This window comes from Diaphorina citri, unplaced genomic scaffold, assembly GCF_000475195.1.
Source record: "Diaphorina citri unplaced genomic scaffold, Diaci psyllid genome assembly version 1.1 scaffold1073, whole genome shotgun sequence".
NCBI lineage: Eukaryota > Metazoa > Arthropoda > Insecta > Hemiptera > Psyllidae > Diaphorina > Diaphorina citri.
In genome coordinates, this window is record NW_007378502.1 from 1,678 (window position 1) to 21,677 (window position 20,000).

The window sequence follows — 20,000 nt, forward strand, 5'->3', positions numbered from 1 at the left end:
GAAAAACGACTCTATCTCCCCTCTCTCTAAACCTCTCTGTCTCTCTCTCCCTCCAAACTATCTCCCTTACATTGACGATTCCAGAATAGCAGGGCTTTAGCTTCTCTCTTCATCCTATCCTATCCTCCTTTCGGTCGGCAAGGCTCTTGCTTGTAATAGGCAAGTCCTATTTTATGCGGGGCCGCCTTAGCTTGCCGGATCGCGAATGCTTCCGTCTCGCTGATGGATGATTCGACTGATCCGACCGTCGCTCAGGCAAATAACACGTTTCTCTATCTGACGAAGAAAAAAAAATCTCTCCTCAAGCTGGCCTTCCCTTGCATTGACGGTTCCAGAATAGCAGAGGCTTTAGCTTCTCTCTTCTCTGTCCTATTCCTCCTTTGGTCGGCAAGGCGTTTGGCTTGTAATAGGGTAGTCCTATTTAGTCTGCTGGCCCGCCCTTAGGCTTGCGGGCCGGATCGCGAATGTTCCGGCGTATGACGCAGATGGTTGATTCGATTGATCCGACCTGAATTGACGAAGAAACCTATACTTACAGTACATTAAAAGTAAAGATAATCAGAATCGCTGTCATATTTAGCTCAATATCAATTTAAGTAAATTGTAAGAGCGAAGACAGACGTAAGTCAGATTTTTCTTTTCGCTGTCTCCTTTTGCGTCCGAGGAGGATGGGTTAGTCTTCTGGACGATAGGAATGGATTCACTGCATCGGTAGTAGGACACTGCAGTTGGAGTTTGGGATCGGTCTTACATTGCGTCTGTACCATACTGTGCTGCATTCTAAGTAATACTCTCTAAAAACTCTCTGATCTACTATCACTGCAACGAAATCTCCCTTGCCAGTGGGAGTTCCAGGAATAGCAGGGCTTTAGCAATTCGCTCTTGTACCACTATCCTCTGTTCGGTCGGCAAGCTCTTGCATGTAATAGGCGAAGTCCCTAATAATTGATCGCTGGGACCCATAGCTTGAGCACTGCGATCGCAAGATGTTCACGTCTGCAGCTGTGAGTTATGATTGGTCTTACGACTCGATTGTACGAACATACTATGACGCTGCACGATACAAAGTATAAAGATAATCAGGATCGGTCCTGTCATGAATGATTACTGCATATAATTTAAGTACAAGAGGTGAGTTAAGGGATCGGACATAAAATGCGGTTTGGTTCTTACCATACTTGCTGCTGCGTTCGAAGGAAGATGTAAATGTTCAGTGGGAACAATAGATGATCATGGCATCGTCAAGTACACACTGCAGTGTGAGTTTAGGGATCGGCTTACAAATGCGGTCTGTACCACTACTTGTGCTGCATTCAAGGATAAATTAATACTAAAACTTCTCCAAAACTCATCTCCTTTGACATTTACGGATTTCAAGAATAGCGGGCTTTCGCTTCTCTTCCTCTGTCCTATCTTCTGCCGTTCGGCAAGGCTTCTTGCTTTGGAATAGACAAAGGTTTTTTACCGAATGAAAATTAAATCCCTCGTTGCTCACCGCCGCGTAATGATCTCTTCTTTTATAACTTTTTGGTACTCTTATTTACAATGTAAGTATCCATAAATCCCATAAAGTAATGCAGACATACGGACAAGACAACTATCAGACACGACAGTCACTACTAGTGTTACTGAGACATAGCGCCGGACCAACTTCGGTCCTCTCTTCGCTATAGAAGATTGTGCCCCGTGGACACATACCGGTCCATTTTGTAGTAGATCGATACTTTAATATGTACATATTACAATTTCGTAGATCTATTACTTTGAATTCCGTATTATATTCGTTATAGATCCCATACCTTTAAATTTCTCATATTACATTTCGTAGATCGATACTTTAAAATTTCATATTACAGTTTCGTAGATCTGAATACGTTTAAAATTCCAATATTACATTTTCGTAGAGAACAAATACATTCTAGATCGTAATACTTTAGAATATTCAGTACTATCTTATCTTATGAACCTGAGCTTTTTTTTTCTCCAAACGTATTCTCCCCTGACCATGTGATGATCCAAAATAGCAGGTCTTTCGCTTCTCTCTCTCCCCCCCCTTCTGAAAGTATCCTCTTCTCGGTCGCAAAGGCTCTTGCTTGGGAATAGACAAGTCCTATTTAGGCGGCGCCTGCCCTTAGCTTGGCGCCCCGGATCGCGGAATGTTCCGTCTGCGCAAATGATTGATTCGGATTGATCCGACCAGCTAGTACTGACTCACTTAGAAATTCTGAACTACAAAACTCCCTTTTTACCCGGAATACCTGGTATTTCAGGATGGAGCCAACCCACAGTCACCTAGTTCCGCGCGAGCGGACCATTGTCCCTCCCGCACGCCAGCGTAGGGTCGGCTCATACTTTAAAATAGGAGTTATATTAAACTCTTTAAACTGGCGTGTTATTTATTCCATTCCAGATGCGGATGACGTCCTCACTTTCCCTGAAAAGTCAGGATACGCTCGTTCATAATTTATTCATGAATAATAGATAAGTTACCAGTTTTTTTAGGCTGTAAACATTGTTGTTATCGCTCTGAATACAAAACGATTATTACAAAGTCGACGTAGGGTACATGGAGGCCCTGTGACAGATGCTTATCTTTGGGTATCACACCATCTGTCAAACTTCTTCAAGAATCGATAATATTATAGTAATGACGGAGATCATATGTTAAGTCTACACTCCATTCTTGAACCCTCGAAATCTCGCTGTTACTTGTTTTATCTATACAAGGAACAAATAGGGACGAGCTACTCTAAATTTTTCAGGGAAATGGGGTCGTCAGTTGTGTTCCCAGAACACAAAAAAATACCCAAATCACTTGTCATGTATAGGTATAATATATTACTTACAAGGACAAGTAAAGAAGGATTTATTATCTTGTTCTGTACTGCAAAAAAGAAGAAGAAAGCTCTCCAAACCTATCCTCTTGACATTTGTTGTCTCTAGCATAGAACTTAGCGAGACTTTCGCTTCTCTCCTCTTGTACTATGCCTTTTTCTGCCGGCAAGATCTTGCTTGGAGTAGATACTCCACTTTCGTAGTCGAGGCCTTGCTCTTAGCTTTGAAAAAAAGGTAAAACTATCTCTACCGACTCAAATAATTATAGATTGACAGTCCTGGAAAAAGCTTTTTATTTTGTTTTTTTTTTTTTTTTACTTTTTATTATACTTGATTACAATAGGGCATGAGAATGAGTCCTGTACATTGTACGTTTAAGCGAAGTAGTCGCCAGTCCACCGTATGTCGACAAGTTGGATGGTACTTTGGGTGAGTGGTGGTTACGCGAGCCTTATACTAAAGGCTGACGGTCCATGTATTAATAAATATATAAATATAAAAAAATAAAAAAAAGGTAGGTTGGTTAAGAAAGGTGTCAGTTATTGGATCTCGACTTGAGGAGGAGCAGATTTTGAAAACGTTTTTAGTGATTCAAACACAGCTGACGGTGCTCCTTGGTGTCGAGTCCAGATACCGTTGAGAAGTAGAGAATCTAAGAAGTAAGAAGTGTACTTTTAACAATAAAAAAAGAAGAAAAACGAGAGTTCGACTTCATTAGGTAGGGTCGAAAGGGTGATGACACCGTGTTGCGAGAATGAATTTTTTCTTTTTTTTTTTTGCCTGACCCATATGGTAAGAGAGATATACATTTGTTGTTACATACAAGACTCTCAAACAGCAGTTTTTTATCAAGGAAAAAAACCAATATAGCAGTGTTGGAGACCACGAGTGACGTCGTACAGTCCTAAAAGGGTTATAGAGGTATACATTTTAGGTTACGAAATGGATGGTAGGGCGACGTGGCCAGCGATACGCATCAAATATACAGGTATCGATGAGTAAAAGGAGTGCTCCGACTCACCCGGGGCGGTCGGCATTGCCTTAGTTAGTAAACCTACTATGTTTAAAAGAACTGGGGCGCCCTAGCTTGTGCCCCAGAGGGCGCACGTTCCGCTCACGATCACTGGTGATGCGGTACCCTCGACGCAGTTTTTTATTACCCTTTGAACATATATTAGATTAATAGAAACCTGCTATAGTAAACAATTCTCAAATAATCTGTTAGGATACATAATTGGACCCCCTAAGAATGGGGCAAAGATAGATAATCATAAGGTCATAGGATTATATATAGGGTCATCTATATCTGTTGCCATGTCTTATTACAATTAAATGTAGAAGCATGGCGAAAAGAGGTCGTCAAACCTAAAAAGACGAAACAACAGCACTTTTCTGACAAAAAAAAAATCGATTTCAACTGACCGTAGATTTCTTCGTAGTCACAGCATGACTGCTGAGGACTTCGGTTAGGAGAGGTCCGAGTTCGATGCCCTGACGTGCACACTGGTCGTGCAACACCTGATAGACTTGCAGCAAGCAGAAGGCATCCAGAGCAGCGTACGATATTTGCGAGGGGCGCAGAGGTCGATTTTCCCAGTTGGAGAATTGGTCTTGCTTGTTGAGGGTCTTGCCGAAACATTTCAGTACGAGAGTGGAGAGAGATTGCGGCGACCCTTGCTGAGATTCGTCTGTAAGCATTGTCAAAGATTTTTTTGATGGAGGGAACTGTAACTGCTAAGGTCTTATAGTACCGAAATCGAAGAGACAAGGAAGACAGGGTAGGAGAAAGCCAGCCGTTCCGAGAACGAACCTCATCCCTTCAGGATAAAATGCATCCCGGGCGGGAATCGAACCCGCGGCCTAGCGCTTACAAGGCAGGTGCGCTACCAACCAAGCTAACTACGCTAGCGTAAAAATAAACGATAAAAAAAAAAAAAAAAAATATAAAAAAAAACCGTGCGGTAACAACTCCGTACCGTAGTTACTTTTGTAAAATAACATTTTACATGGTAACTAACACCTTTGTCGGCATTTTTCGTCAGCCTCTCAATCAGCCCTGGGGTGATTGCTTTGGGCTGGCATTTGGTTTTGGGCTACAAATTTTTTACGAGTGGATGCCCTTCGCACTCAACCTTTGCTTTAGCAAAGAAAATATCTTTTGTACGATTATGACTTCACAGTGATGTCTTTTGTAAACTAATATCTTTTTAAAAATCTTTTGTGCGGGAACAACTTTTTACGGAAATATGTTTTGAAAAATTACTTTGTACGGTAAATACAAACCTTTGTAGGGTAATTGTAATGTGGTTTCTGCTACCAGCTTACTCCACAGTAGTTGCAGGTCTAGATAACTTGTCTTATTGTAAGAGGAACATTCAGAAAATGGTAGGGAAGTTTTGATTATGCTTACGTCCGGCATTAGGTTGAAACCTGAGAACAAGTTTACCGGCAAACATGTATTTATTAAATTAATAGATTGGGTTCCAGGCATAAGACTATAATATTAACTGTCCACTGGGGCCACAAACGAAGTTTTTTTCGATTAGGCGCTTTAACAACAAACGAAGTTTAAACTCGGTTCAAGTTTAACTCTAAACAATCTGATTTTTCGAAAAAATTGAAAGCAGGTTAGATTGTTTACTTAATCCAAGAGTTAAACGGAATCCGAAACTTCCATCCATAAAGTTCCCTTTAACAAATCTCTTGAAAAAAAAAAATGTAACTCGGGGTAAACTGACCTATCTTGAGTAGATCATCGTTGGCGAACACTATAAGCTCCAGATCATGGCAGAGTTGTGCATAGCAGGGTAACTTAGACAGGGTGATAATGTCCAGTATGTACACCCGGTCCCTGGTGGCTATCTGTAGGAGTGCTAGGGTGGGGGGTGAACCACCACTCAGGTTAGGTTTCCACTCTGTATCCAAACCTGGGAACAGAGGGGTGGTAATAATAATAAATGGTAATAATATTACTTTTCCTCAACAATATTAACAAAACAAGATCGAAAAAGCTAAATGACAAACATAAAATGTAGGTACAAATTAATAAATTGATTTTTTGCTAATCACTTGTTTGTTTTTATTTAAACATAGTAGTAAAGTATTATTATAATTTTTTATTTTTTAAGAGGTTTGACAGAGGGAACTGTAACTGCTATGGTCTTGTCGTCCCGAAATCGAAGAGAGAAGGAAGATAGGATAGGAGAAAGCCAGCCGTTCCGAGAACGAACATTATCCCACCAGGATAAAATCCGCCCCGGGCGGGAATCGAACCCGCGGCCTAGCGCTTACAAGGTAGACGCACTACCAACTAAGCTAACTAGGCTGGTTAAAGTATTATAAACCCAATGAGGAGAATAAAGAAAGAGGAATAGACCTTATGCAATTACCTACTTAGGCGAGGTTTTGAAGTGAAAGAGCAGAAACAAATTAGGAACTAGGGAATTTTTCTTTTTCTTCTACGGATTCTAGATACCGAGATAAATTGATTTAAAAAATACCGGTGAATCTTGTATCTTGACGTCACGACATTCGCTAACGTGCGTGATGACGTCACACCAACTTTTATTCTAAACAGATAAAGTTCGTTCTCAGAACGGCTGGCTGACTATCCTGGCTTCCTTCTCGCTTTCGGGAATAAAAGACTTTGGCAGTTACAGTTCCTTATTATTAAATATGTTTATATTAGACATCCTAGGTTATACCCTAAGTTTTGTAGTTACCTATTTCATAACTTTAGTTACAGTTCCCTCTATCAAACCTCTTAAAAACCATACCTAGATGAGAGTTATGATCCAACCGGGCAAAGTCCTGTAAGGCAGAGGCGAACTTGTCAGCTGTGTCTACGAGAATAATGGAGTTGGGTGGAAGAGTGAGACTGTAGTATTCCTCAGCAGGCTTACACACATCCCAGCCTGAAAACAATAGAGCATAGGAGGGTACTTTAGATAATTATGAATTGAAATGAGTTACCTAAAGAGGTTTCCATATGATTCAAAAACATAGGTTAATGGAGTTAGGTGGAAGAGTGAGACTGTAGTATTCCTCAGCAGGCTTACACACATCCCAGCCTGAAAACAATAGAACATAGGAGGGTACTTTAGATAATTATGAATTGAAATGAGTTACCTAAAGAGGTTTCCATATGATTCAAAAACATAGGTTTATCTCCTTAGAATCTAGAATTACCTTTTTCTTTTTAATTAATTAGTTACCTACTCCCATTTGGTTAAAAAAAAAATCCCTTAAGTAAGGGTAAAAAAATAGGTAAGTATATTGTTCTATTCTGTTCTACAATAATAAGAATTCTGTTCACAGTTTATCACAATAGAAGTAAAAAAAAAAAAAAAAACAAACAAATGATTTTTAATTGATTGCTTGAAGTAATAATTGATTGTTCTCGACTTACCATTATCCACATCCTGTTCGCTTTCTTCCTCGGCAATCTTGTCTCTCAAATCAAACCCTACACAGTTCGGGTTCAGCTTAAACTTCTGACACCAATAGTACGCCTCCTTACAATCGTAATACTGAACACAGAGGTCTATCAATTCCTTCTGTAGCTCTGGATTATCCTTGACAATATCCAGAGCCATTTCACGCCAACTATCCACGTCTGACATGAGAAGAAAGCAAAGATTGTTTTATTAATTCCCACCGGCATTGTTTTATCGACACTATTGAAAGAATAGATACTTAATAGATTATTGAACTTTGGAGAAAAAAAGGGGGTTAGATAGTACTTAAGACCTGTAACAATGAGGAAACTCATTTAACTCGTAACTGCTAATAAACAGGTCTAATCAACTCCCATGGCGTAGTAGTCACTGCGCTCGCCTTGCACGCGGGATACCTGGGTTCGATTCCCGGCGGGGTCAAGAAATTTGTATCATGCAAATTATTGATTCCGTGACTGGCTGTTGCGGGGCCCACTCAGCCTACGCGTCTTAGCAGTTACAGTCCCCTCTATCAAACCTCTTTTTTTCGAGTCCAATATTCTATTCTATCATGCTTATAATTTCATATGTAGATGCTTTACATTATACCTTATAATTTCATATCTAGATGCTTTACATTACATCTTATAATTTCATATCTAGATGCTTTACATTACATCTTATAATTTCATATCTAGATGCTTTATATTATACCTTAAAATTTCATATCTAGATGCTTTACATTATACCTTATAATTTCATAGCTAGATGATGTTTTACCTGGCCATACACAGTCCCCCGTGTTAGAAGATATCGCTTCTCTCCTTGCTTCACAGCCTGGATACAATCATTGTGATCACTGACAGCACATCTATCAACAAAATAACATACAAACATTCAACATTTAAGGGGGGGGGGAATGGTTAAACAAGGTTAAAAAAAAGTTCAAACGAATTACTGGTTGAGTGAAAAAAGACTCGATCGGGCCCCAAAACTTCGAGACAATTTCAAGGAAAAATTGTCAAGTTAAAATTTAGAACTGCCAGAATAGTTAGCTTGGAAGGTAGCGTGTCTGCCTTGTAAGCGCTAGGTCGCGGGGTCGATTTCCAACCGGGGTGGATTTTATCCTGATGGGATAATGTTCGTTCTCGGAACGGCTGGCTTTCTCCTATCCTGTCTTCCGTCCTGTCTCCCTTCTCTTCGCTTTCGGGACGATAAGACCTTAGCATTTACAGTTTCCTCTACCAAACCTCTTAAAATAATAATATAAATATGAACTTACGTCGTGTTCATACCATGTCTGCGTAACATTCTGGCTAGGGATTTGAGTGTGACGTCACACATGAAAGTTACTTTTGTAAAATAACATTTTACATGGTAACTAACACCTTTGTCGGCATTTTTCGTCAGCCTCTCAATCAGCCCTGGGGTGATTGCTTTGGGCTGGCATTTGGTTTTGGGCTACAAATTTTTTACGAGTGGATGCCCTTCGCACTCAACCTTTGCTTTAGCAAAGAAAATATCTTTTGTACGATTATGACTTCACAGTGATGTCTTTTGTAAACTAATATCTTTTTAAAAATCTTTTGTGCGGGAACAACTTTTTACGGAAATATGTTTTGAAAAATTACTTTGTACGGTAAATACAAACCTTTGTAGGGTAATTGTAATGTGGTTTCTGCTACCAGCTTACTCCACAGTAGTTGCAGGTCTAGATAACTTGTCTTATTGTAAGAGGAACATTCAGAAAATGGTAGGGAAGTTTTGATTATGCTTACGTCCGGCATTAGGTTGAAACCTGAGAACAAGTTTACCGGCAAACATGTATTTATTAAATTAATAGATTGGGTTCCAGGCATAAGACTATAATATTAACTGTCCACTGGGGCCACAAACGAAGTTTTTTTCGATTAGGCGCTTTAACAACAAACGAAGTTTAAACTCGGTTCAAGTTTAACTCTAAACAATCTGATTTTTCGAAAAAATTGAAAGCAGGTTAGATTGTTTACTTAATCCAAGAGTTAAACGGAATCCGAAACTTCCATCCATAAAGTTCCCTTTAACAAATCTCTTGGAAAAAAAAAAATGTAACTCGGGGTAAACTGACCTATCTTGAGTAGATCATCGTTGGCGAACACTATAAGCTCCAGATCATGACAGAGTTGTGCATAGCGGGGTAACTTAGACAGGGTGATAATGTCCAGTATGTACACCCGGTCCCTGGTGGCTATCTGTAGGAGTGCTAGAGTGGGGGGTCACTCGTATTTATGAACAAGAATGATCGTTCTTAGATCAGTCTCAAGTCGAAATTGACCCATCAAATGCCTTGAGACTATGCTTAGCACGAACTTAAGAGCCAGCATTTTGTTCATAAATATGGGTGTAAGTCTTGTTGTTGTTAGAAATGTCGGAGTTTTTGACCACAAGGCCATTTTTCCTCAAAACATAAGTCTTAAAGATCACTCAGTCATAATCGCCAGCATAGTTGGGTTGATTAGTAACGCGTCTGCCTTGTAAGCGCTAGGCCGCGGGTTCGATTCCCGCCCGGGAAGGATTTTATCCTGAACAGATAAAGTTCGTTCTCGGAAAGGCTGGCTTTCTCCTATAAAGTCTTCCCCCCCTCCTCTCTCTCTTCGCTTTCGGGACGATAAAACCTTAGGGGTATTTTATTTATGTGAAACGGAAATTTTTCCTAATCCAAAATATTCCACTGTGGTCACTTTTTTTATCCCCACCACAGTGCTACGGAGTCAATCATTTGCTTGATACAAATTTCTTGACCCCGCCGGGAATCGAACCCGGGTCTCCCGCGTGCAAGGCGAGTGCAGTGACCACTACGCCATGGGAGCTGACTTTGAGCTGTGAGTACCAGAGTAAACCTAATTATCTTTCCTATCTTTCTATCAAAACAGAATTAATTTATCAGCTTTCGTTAAGAAGTTAGGTACTCTATTTTCAAAACAGTTCATAACCCGAGAAGGACTCTGTACTTAGGTAGGTACCTATCCTAATTCAATTCAATTTTTATTGTATTGTTAATACACATTATATACAATTTACAAATAATGACACAATTTACAATAAACGATGACGAAAAACAGGTATAACTAGAGACTATGTTTACATTTAAGATTCGAGATTACATTAAACATTACAAAGATTAAAGATTACTAATGACTCACCTGAGCGAGTATTCGTATCTCCCGGTATTTGTGACTCGTCTTGAGCATGGGCAGTAACTCGTTCAATATCCTATTGACTCACCTGAGCGAGTAGTCGTATTTAACATAACTACATATTCATCCCTGTTTATTTCAGCTGCTCGAATGGATCAAGCGCACGATGCCCTGGCTGCAGTCCCGTCAGACTGACAACTCCCTGTCCGGGGTTCAGAAGAAGCTGGAAGAGTACCGCACCTACCGTCGCAAGCACAAGCCTCCCCGCGTGGAGCAGAAAGCCAAGCTGGAGACCAACTTCAACACGCTGCAGACCAAGCTGCGTCTGTCCAACCGGCCTGCGTACATGCCCACCGAGGGCAAGATGGTGTCTGACATTGCCAACGCCTGGAAAGGTTCGTATGGGTGTTATTTGATACCTAGGTACAAGGTTACCCGACTAGATTTTTTTTAAGGGTTTGATAGAGGGAACTAACTGCTAAGGTCTTCTCGTTTCGAAATCGAAGAGAGAAGGAAGACCGTTCCGAAAATTAACATCCGTTCTCGTTCGCCCCGGGCGGGAATCGAACCTGCGGCCTAGCGCTTGGAAGGCAGACTACCAACCAAGCTACGCTGGCCGACTACTTTTAATTGTCTACTTCTTGATCAGCCCTATTTAAGTAATTTTGGCTGAACCCCTCCTGTTTACCAGGGGAGCGTCTTGTCTTGAGCACTATATCACCGAGGCATGTATAAATAGTAAAGACTATTCTCTTAAAGTTGGCACTTCTTTTTCTCGTTTTATCACTATTATTCCTGTCCATTCTCTAGGTTTGGAAACGTCCGAGAAGTCGTTCGAGGAGTGGCTCCTGTCCGAGATGATGCGTCTGGAACGGCTCGAACATCTAGCGCAGAAGTTCAAGCACAAGGCCGACATTCACGAGGATTGGACCCGGGGCAAGGAAGAAATGCTGCAGAGTTCCGACTTCCGCCAATGCAAGCTGAACGAGCTGAAGGCGCTGAAGAAGAAGCACGAGGCCTTCGAGAGCGACTTGGCGGCCCACCAAGACCGGGTCGAACAAATTGCCGCCATTGCGCAGGAGTTGAAGTGAGTTGTTTTTTTTTTTTTTTTTTTTTTTTTTTTTCCTTAATTGTGAGTCTGGAGTAATTTTTGTGTTAACATCACGAAGTTCAATTTTATAAAGAAATGTTCGTCAGAAAGTTCACTAGAGGTACCTTTTTGTTACATCCAAAAATACTGACGTGGTTCTGTTATCTGTTTAGGATAAAGTTCTCCCCGGGCAGGAATTCATTTTACCTCCCATTCCCCTGACGCGATTGGCTAGATGGTCGCCCATCCGGCTGACGACCACGCGTAACATTGCTTAACATCGGTGATCCATTGGGAATACTGCATTTGACTTGCTATCGCCGCTGACTTACTAACTAATTATCCCGTTCTCATTTTCCACAGCACCCTGGAGTACCACGACAGTGTGAGCGTGAACGCCCGGTGTCAACGTATCTGTGACCAGTGGGATCATCTGGGTGCACTCACTCAACAGAGACGTCATGCTTTGGATGAAGCCGAGAAGATCCTCGAGAAGATTGACATCCTTCACTTGGAGTTCGCTAAGCGTGCTGCTGTAAGTCAAACTAAACTGGGGTCTTTTTAGAACAATTTATAATTTATTTATAACAAAAAATCTAACGCGTCACATTTAGTAGAGCTATATCCCCGGTGTGGTTTGGGTATTTCGTATAAAAGTTGAAGTTATAGGTACCTATGATGTGATTTTTGGTAATTTTGCAACGGGGTAAAAGTAAGTGTTATTTGTTCATGCCCATGAAATCGTATGTGTTTATCTGATCGGCCTCCGGCTGCTGGCAAAGCTAGCTACGTTATACTTATAAAGAACAAATATATTGCGGCCTTCGGTCGCTGCTTTTGGTAATAGTTCTGTTGTTAATCATAAAAGCGGCCTAAGTAAGAGAGAAGTCCACAGTGTGAGAAACAGAAGTAGACCCAGGAAAAGTTGCGAAAATTTCTTAAAACAGGATTTACGGGAGAAGGTGTTGGTTAGTTAACAGGGCGGGAGTACTTGTACTCCTGCTGCGATAAAGTCAAAATTCATCTTGGTCTGAAGATGATGTCCTGAGTGACATCGAAAGCTCACCAATTTAAAACCCTCTCTCTAATCGATATTGTTCTGATAAATTTTGTAATTTGTAATTTTTATTGACATAAATAGCTACATGTTACATGTTTTTCACACATGATTGAACATATTTTAAGAATTTACTGGTCGACATAAAGATATTATTATTTTTATCTGAATTTAATTACTATTATTTCTTTTCAGCCATTCAACAACTGGCTGGACGGTACTCGCGAGGACCTGGTGGACATGTTCATCGTCCACACCATGGAGGAAATCCAAGGCCTTATTGACGCTCACTCTCAGTTCAAAGCCACCCTGGGAGAGGCAGACAAGGAGTACAACTCCATTGTGAACCTGGTTAGAGAGGTCGAGTCTACTGTGCAGCAATACCAGATCCCTGGGGGTCTGGAGAACCCGTACACTGCACTCACTGCTAACGTAAGCACTGCATATGTTGTTGTATTTTAATTTGAGCAAGGTATTTTTATTTTATAAAATTACCGATTTTGTACGAAATACATAAGACCTTGTTTAGACTGCGGGAGTAAGGGGACTTTTCAGTCTCATTCTGGCAATATAAACAGGGTAGGTATATTCTATTCTATCCGAGGCTTAGGTGTAGGGGCAAACAGCCCTAAAGGATGGGTTAAGCTTTCTACGAATCTACGAATCACCTCAATTTTTTCAAGTCATAATACATAACTCGATAGGACTACCGTTCTCGAAGTTAAAAAAAAGATGAGTGTTTCGCCGCCATTTTTATTTCATAGCAATGAAACAACTGCTACATTAGACTCGTGTGGTCTGTGTCGTAGCATGCCCAATCTACTCAAATGGTTTTCCTTCTCTCACGTTTTAGGATTTAACCAAGAAATGGACTGACGTTAGAAAGCTGGTCCCCCAGAGAGATACCACCCTGCAGGCTGAGCTGAGAAAGCAGCAGAATAACGAAACCCTGCGTCGCCAGTTCGCTGAGAAAGCCAACCAAGTCGGTCCCTGGATCGAGAGACAAATGGATGCCGTCACCTCTATTGGCATGGGACTTCAAGGTGAGTTACTGAACCAACGAGATTAGTTCCGAGTTTAATATATGAGAGCCTAGTTAGCTAGGAGGGAAAAGAGTGGAGAGATTGGAAGTGAGGGGGAGAAAAGGGCGAGGTAGACCGAAGAAAAGGTGGAAAGATTGTGTGAATCAGGACCTGGGTGAGAAAAATGTATCAGGACACGAGGTACACAACAGGGCTTCTAACGTGTCAGGTCTCAAATTTCCGCCCGAGTTGGACTTGAAACAGATAAGGTTCGTTCTCAGAACGGCTGGCTTTCTCCTATCCTGTCCTTCTCTCTTCGATTTTGGGACGATAAGACCACAGTAGTTTCAGTTCCCTTTATCTAACGTGTTTTTTTCTAATCCATGCATATTTTTTTCTCTTCAAAGTGGCAAAATTCTCCTGGAGAAGCTCTTTCACCCAACCACTAGTAACATTTTATAAATTCTTATTTTCAGGCTCACTGGAAGATCAGCTGCACAGACTAAAGGAATACGAACAAGGTGTATATGCCTACAAACCTCACATTGAAGAACTAGAAAAAATACATCAAGCCGTACAAGAGGGAATGATCTTCGAAAACCGGTAAGAAAAATACATTTCAAACATTCACAGACTGTCTTTTGATATTCTCATTGCTTTGTATGAACGTTGAACTCATTTACAGTGCTTTTTATGAACGTTGACCTTTTGGCCAAAGTCCTTTCGTTCTTATCCAAAGTCGAACAGTTCAGGACGCGTTTCGTTCTTATTGGAACTCATCACCTTGAAATAGCTCTATTCTTAGTTAGTACCTTGGAGCTTTGAATTTCAACTCCATATGCGGTGAATTAATCATGGGCATGATACACCCTAGTAATGTACCACACATAGCTGACTCAAAACCCACCGTGTATGTACAAATTAAACTATCAGAAGACATGAAATGATGTTCGAAATCCCTAAAAACTCGGGTGCTGTCTAAGAATTCAAAGTAGAATTTAATTCTCTCGTTTTCTCACGATATTTTGTATTTTTCTCTCGTTTTCTCACGATATTTTGTAATTTTTCTCCCCCAGATATACACAGTATACGATGGAAACGCTCCGAGTGGGCTGGGAACAGTTGCTGACCTCAATCAATAGAAATATCAACGAAGTAGAAAATCAAATCCTGACCCGAGACTCGAAGGGAATCACTCAGGAGCAGCTGAATGAGTTCCGAGCCTCTTTCAATCATTTCGACAAGAATCGAACCGGCCGCCTGGCTCCTGAGGAGTTCAAGTCTTGTCTGGTGTCTCTTGGATATAGTATTGGAAAGGATAGACAAGTAAGTATGGCAAACATATTCGTCTCGCTGGAGGACGTAAAACTGAGACAAACCCAGCCCTGTCAAGCCACAGACTAACACTCCTTTGAGGGTACCTGAATAGGACTGTGGTCAAGTCCGTCTCAGGAAGTAGGGTACAATGACAGAATTATGTACCTGAATATCCCTCATTAGACCCCTGAGTGAGCTCTCTGGCCTAGATGGCACCTCTTGGTATCCTCTTAATGGAATAATATATGGACTCACAGCTTTCTGTGGAATGAACCTGTTTGTGCGGACTTTCTAGAACTGCTGCAGGTGAATTTCAGAGAAACTGAAGAGGTTGAAATATACCAGTGAGGGTGCACCTGATTGTGTGGACTTTCTAGAGCTGCTGCAGGTGAATTTTAGAGAAACTGAGGAGGTTGAAATATATCAGTGAAGGAGCTTCGAGGTTCCATCAAGGCCCGGGGATAGCAGCTTAACTCCAAACACAAAAAGCCCACTCCGAGGATTAGTGTAGGGGCGAACAGCCCTAAAGGATGGGTTAAGCTACTACGAATCTACGAATGGCAAACATATGCGAGTAGGGGAGTAGAAGTTATGCTGTTCAATACAGAGAAAAAACCGAATTGTATTGTTCAATTTGCTGGCTCTCACAAAACTTGCATTGTTGCCTCTGAGTACGAAACCTATAATTGGCAATGTGCTGACCATGTAAGCCACCTTTAGAGAGGAAAGAAAGTCTTTTATTTTATTTATGCTAAAAGTAGTGATCTAATGAGGCATTGTTTTTTGTTTCGACTTACAGGGAGAAATAGATTTCCAGAGGATCTTGGCTGTTGTAGACCCGAACAGTACTGGCTATGTACACTTTGACGCCTTCCTGGACTTCATGACTCGAGAGTCCACAGACACAGACACCGCCGAGCAAGTTATCGACTCCTTCCGTATCCTGGCAGGAGATAAGCCATACATCCTTCCTGACGAGCTGAGAAGAGAATTACCCCCGGACCAGGCTGAGTATTGTATCCAAAGAATGCCCCCATACAAAGGACCCAATGCTATTCCCGGGGCACTAGACTACCAATCATTCTCTACCGCCTTGTATGGGGAATCCGACCTATAATGAATCATTATCAAGTTTGTTATAAATTTCTATTGAATACTTGCATCCATATTATAAATACCCCCCAGTTTCTTTGGGATGTGACAGTATGGCATGGTTTTTACAAGCCAATGTTATTTGTCTGCTTTTAACTTGGACATGAATAATTTTTGTTCAAATGTTGTTTATTCCTTGTTTTATGTTAAGTGAAAGGTGATTCTTTCTTTGTGTTTATTTTTACACGTTACCTATTTATTTCTTTTATATTAAAAGCTCTTTAAATTTATTATGTCATGCCAATCAGACATCAGTACTCTTCAAACAAAATCTTGAAGCTTGTATTTCAAATATACGAGACCACAGGTTATGCCTATATTACAGAATGATACAGGACTCAAAAAGCAGATAGATATCCATTTCAAAACGAAAAAGAAAATTAAACAAAATATCGTGAATTTTAAAATGAAAATTGGTTGCTCAAATTTGTACTTTTATATGAACAGCAGGCGTTATTTAACTCTTCCATTTTTATAATGAAATCTTTTTTTACTCTATTTTTTCATCAATGAACTCCAAGCAGTAACTATGTAAATTAATTCCATGTCAATTTTATGGTTGTTGTATTTTTTACCACCAAAAATGACATTTTTTACAGTGACTAACTGTATGAAGTACTATTTATTATAACTATAAAATTGTATTACTAAATTTATTCATCGTATTATTTTACATCTACTTTTATTTATTGTTATACTATTACCGTCTCAATCATGGGAACTTTTTTTTCTTTTGTACTTACATTTTGATAATATTGTATTCTTATTAATGATATTATTGATTATGTATGTTGTGTTTCATGAATTATTTTTATAAAATTAAGGCAATTCATAATAGGACTACTAATTTTCCCATATAAGATAAACTCATAAATTTCTATTTATAAATATATTCTTATTTATTCTTACATTATACATTATTTTTAATGTGAATGAAGCCAGACAAAAGCATTGAGCTTTGTCAATAGAGATATAAAAGTAATAATATTGACAAAAGTATAGTACGGAATTTTTACGATCTCTTGTAATCCAAATTATTTCCAACAAAACAAATTGTTTTTGTACATAAAATAAATAATTGTCTTCATCGGTTTAATGTTTATGCAAAGTATCTTATTCAAATTTCTGAAAGAAGTTTACAAATGATGATATGAAACAAAGATGTTGCCCTCTAAGTAATTGAATTGAAAAATGAAATAGAATCAAAATGAAATTTAAAGCAGGCTTTACAAACTATGAATTTCTGGAGACAAAATGTTACCATCAAGTTAACTCTTCATTTCTCTTCTATTAAAAAAGGTTTAATATTTTTTTCTTATTAATAATAATACTATATTATCTATTTATTTTTGTAATAAAACATTACTTCTATTTCCTCCTCCCTCCCCAATTCTATCTTGTATAGTTTTTAAAATTGTGTGTTAGTTTCTGATATTTTACTAATATAATAAATTAGGTATTTAATGAATCTAATTAAAACTTAACTTTACCCATTGTCATACAAATGATATCAAAATTAATTTGATTCTTCCCTTTTGTTTCTTACAAATTTTATTGTAAAAACGGTATACAAATAGAATGGGAAAGAAACATAAATTCACATGAAGAACATTTCGAAACAAACAAAAACATAAATGTATATTTTTAATTGGTTTTTGTTCTCTTGTTTCTTTTGCCTCTCTTTTTAATTAAATGTTTTGAAAGTTTTTTCTGTGTTTTTCTTTCAGTATCTATCCTTTCCTTTTAAAGATGTCTATTCTATTATTAAACCCAAAGAAAACTAAAATTCAATTCAATGTACATTCTTTAAAATAATATTTCACTGCATTTTTAACAGTGAGATGTTGAAGTAAATTTTATTTTTTAAAAAATATATTTTTCTTTATATACTTTTTCTTGCGAACGAATATGATGAATTTTTTCAGAGGTTCATTTCTTAGTAGAACCTTGATGTCTTATTTTATCAATAAATATATTTATTATATTGAAAAAAATATTTCGGTCTCTTTAATTAAACACATTGATTTTACAGAGTATTCAATAGTATGCTGTTTAAAGATCATCAGTGAGATCTCCAATTATTTTTGTTTGAGTCGCATATACATCTCAAACTTTCTCCATCAAGTTCCTCAAATATCACATAGGATTGACTATTTACATACCTATTTATAAAAAAAAACTAGTAAAATCCCTTCACACAGGGAGTATCGAACTCGTAACGTAACTTTTCAACTGTAAAGTCCAGTAGTGTTAGAAGTTGCACTATTTGGTTTGGCGTTGAAAATCACATAGGATTGACTATTCACATGCTTATTTGTCAATAGTCCTGTTAGGTACCTACATTAAAATGAGTTAACCAGTACTCAAAAAATCGAATCGCTGAGTCTAAAGCAACGCCTGTTATTTAGAAGTTCAATGCAACAAGCAGCACCAAAAAAAGGTAAGTTCTGAAATCAACTCTGTGGCCACACTTTAGGAATCGCTGCCGAAACATAAAAGTCTGAAGTGACCATAGTTTTGGAACCAGTTTGGACAAATCAAAAATGGATTTTCAGATTGTAAAAAAAAAAAATCGTCAAGAAAAAAAATTCACGAAAAAACACCCGTAAGGTAGGCGAAAAACAGAAAAGAAAAAAAGATAATAATAAAGGAATTCAAATTGAATCTTTTATTATTATCTTTTTCTTTTCTGTTTTTCACCTGTCGTCAAACAAAATTCACGAAAAAACACCCGTAAGGCAGGCGAAAAAAAGAAAAGAAAAAGATAATAATAAAGGAATTCAAATTGAATCTTTTATTATTATCTTTTTCTTTTCTGTTTTTCACCTGCCAGGCCCGGATTCAAAGATCAAATCAAATCGGACGGTATGATGAATATGGATGGGAAAATAAAATCGATTTTTTTTTAAAAATCGATACTTTCGTTTCGATTCGATCGATTTTTCGTATCGATACTTAAATTCCGATACGATTCGATATATCGATATTCTCGTTCCGATTTTTCGATTTTTTCCCCCTTTTTATTTGTAAATGAAATTTTCGCGGGAAGTGAAGCGAAAATTTCAATGTTGTCAGATGATGGGTTTTTTTTTTTTTCATCTAAAACCTCGTAGGCATTGGGTCTTGGTATTCACATTTCCAAACGAGTATGAAGTTATGGGTTTTTCCTTTCCTTCTGATAATTTTTTTCGTAAATATTATGTTCGTGGTCCAGTTTTTAATGGATATAATTGGGGTTTTACCATCCCTCCAGGCGTTGACGGAAAAACCAACTACTCCCCAAAAAATAGTGTCACAATCGAAATGGACCGTAAATTTTTGAGGGGTTAAGCCCCATGTGTTCTGAAGCGGTTCCGAAACTGTGGCCACTTCAGGCCATAGTTTTGGAACCGTTTCAGAACATAAGGGGCTTAAACCCCAAAATGTAGTTGTCACAATCGGAATAGACCGCAAATTTTGGGGGTTAAGCCCCATATGTTCTGAAGCGGCTCCGAAACTATGGGCACACTTTTTTCGCCACACACATTTGAGGCCGTGGTTATGAACAGGGCTGAGATAGGCCATTCTGAGATGTTCTTGGCAAGTGGAAGATGATGTGGTAACTTAACACAGAGCCTTCATGAGCGTGTAAAGTTGGCGGGAAATTCGAAATTTTGATTTTTTTTCCGCAACGCGTACAATCTGAATTAATTTTTTACTTTTTATCTCTAGTTGCACGTTTATATTATACTTTTCATTTAAATTAGATATTACAAACAAGCGAATTACAAAGCAAACAAAAATAAATATAAAATAAATTTTGAAAATTGCCGCCGGGACAGAGGGTTACAGTTTTGCATTGGAGTTACCACTCCAATGCAAAACTGTAGAAACAATATCCTATCTCACCTCGTCCGAGCTCATCTCAGCCCTGTT

The 20,000-nt window shown here is 38.9% G+C and overlaps 2 protein-coding genes and 1 long non-coding RNA gene across 3 annotated transcripts in view; 1 reads left to right on the plus strand and 2 right to left on the minus strand.

Annotated features, from left to right (window-relative positions):
* Positions 1-7,444, minus strand: part of LOC103514050 (exonuclease mut-7 homolog) — a gene marked incomplete at its 3' end in the record, with an annotated part of 9,109 nt that extends 1,665 nt beyond the window's left edge. The window contains exons 1-5 of the mRNA XM_017446059.1: positions 7,244-7,444; positions 6,612-6,749; positions 5,574-5,762; positions 5,119-5,265; positions 4,258-4,523 (exon numbers count right to left, since the gene is read on the minus strand). Coding sequence (XP_017301548.1) covers positions 4,258-4,523; positions 5,119-5,265; positions 5,574-5,762; positions 6,612-6,749; positions 7,244-7,430 — 927 coding nt within the window. The remainder of the gene's footprint in view (positions 1-4,257; positions 4,524-5,118; positions 5,266-5,573; positions 5,763-6,611; positions 6,750-7,243) is intronic.
* A 607-nt stretch (positions 7,445-8,051) lies between these two features.
* On the minus strand, positions 8,052-8,624 carry LOC113469426. The gene is made up of 2 exons (XR_003392849.1): positions 8,554-8,624; positions 8,052-8,142 (listed from the first exon to the last, which is right to left on the minus strand). It is a non-coding gene; the product is annotated as an uncharacterized LOC113469426 (long non-coding RNA).
* Positions 8,625-10,581: 1,957 nt separating this feature from the next.
* Positions 10,582-17,766, plus strand: LOC103514051 (alpha-actinin, sarcomeric). The gene is made up of 8 exons (XM_026827103.1): positions 10,582-10,842; positions 11,258-11,534; positions 11,901-12,072; positions 12,790-13,026; positions 13,448-13,637; positions 14,093-14,219; positions 14,693-14,942; positions 15,733-17,766. The coding sequence occupies exons 1-8, from the start codon at positions 10,614-10,616 to the stop codon at positions 16,048-16,050; spliced, it is 1,800 nt and encodes a 599-aa protein (XP_026682904.1). The 5' UTR covers positions 10,582-10,613; the 3' UTR covers positions 16,051-17,766.
* The last annotated feature ends 2,234 nt before the right edge of the window (positions 17,767-20,000 follow it).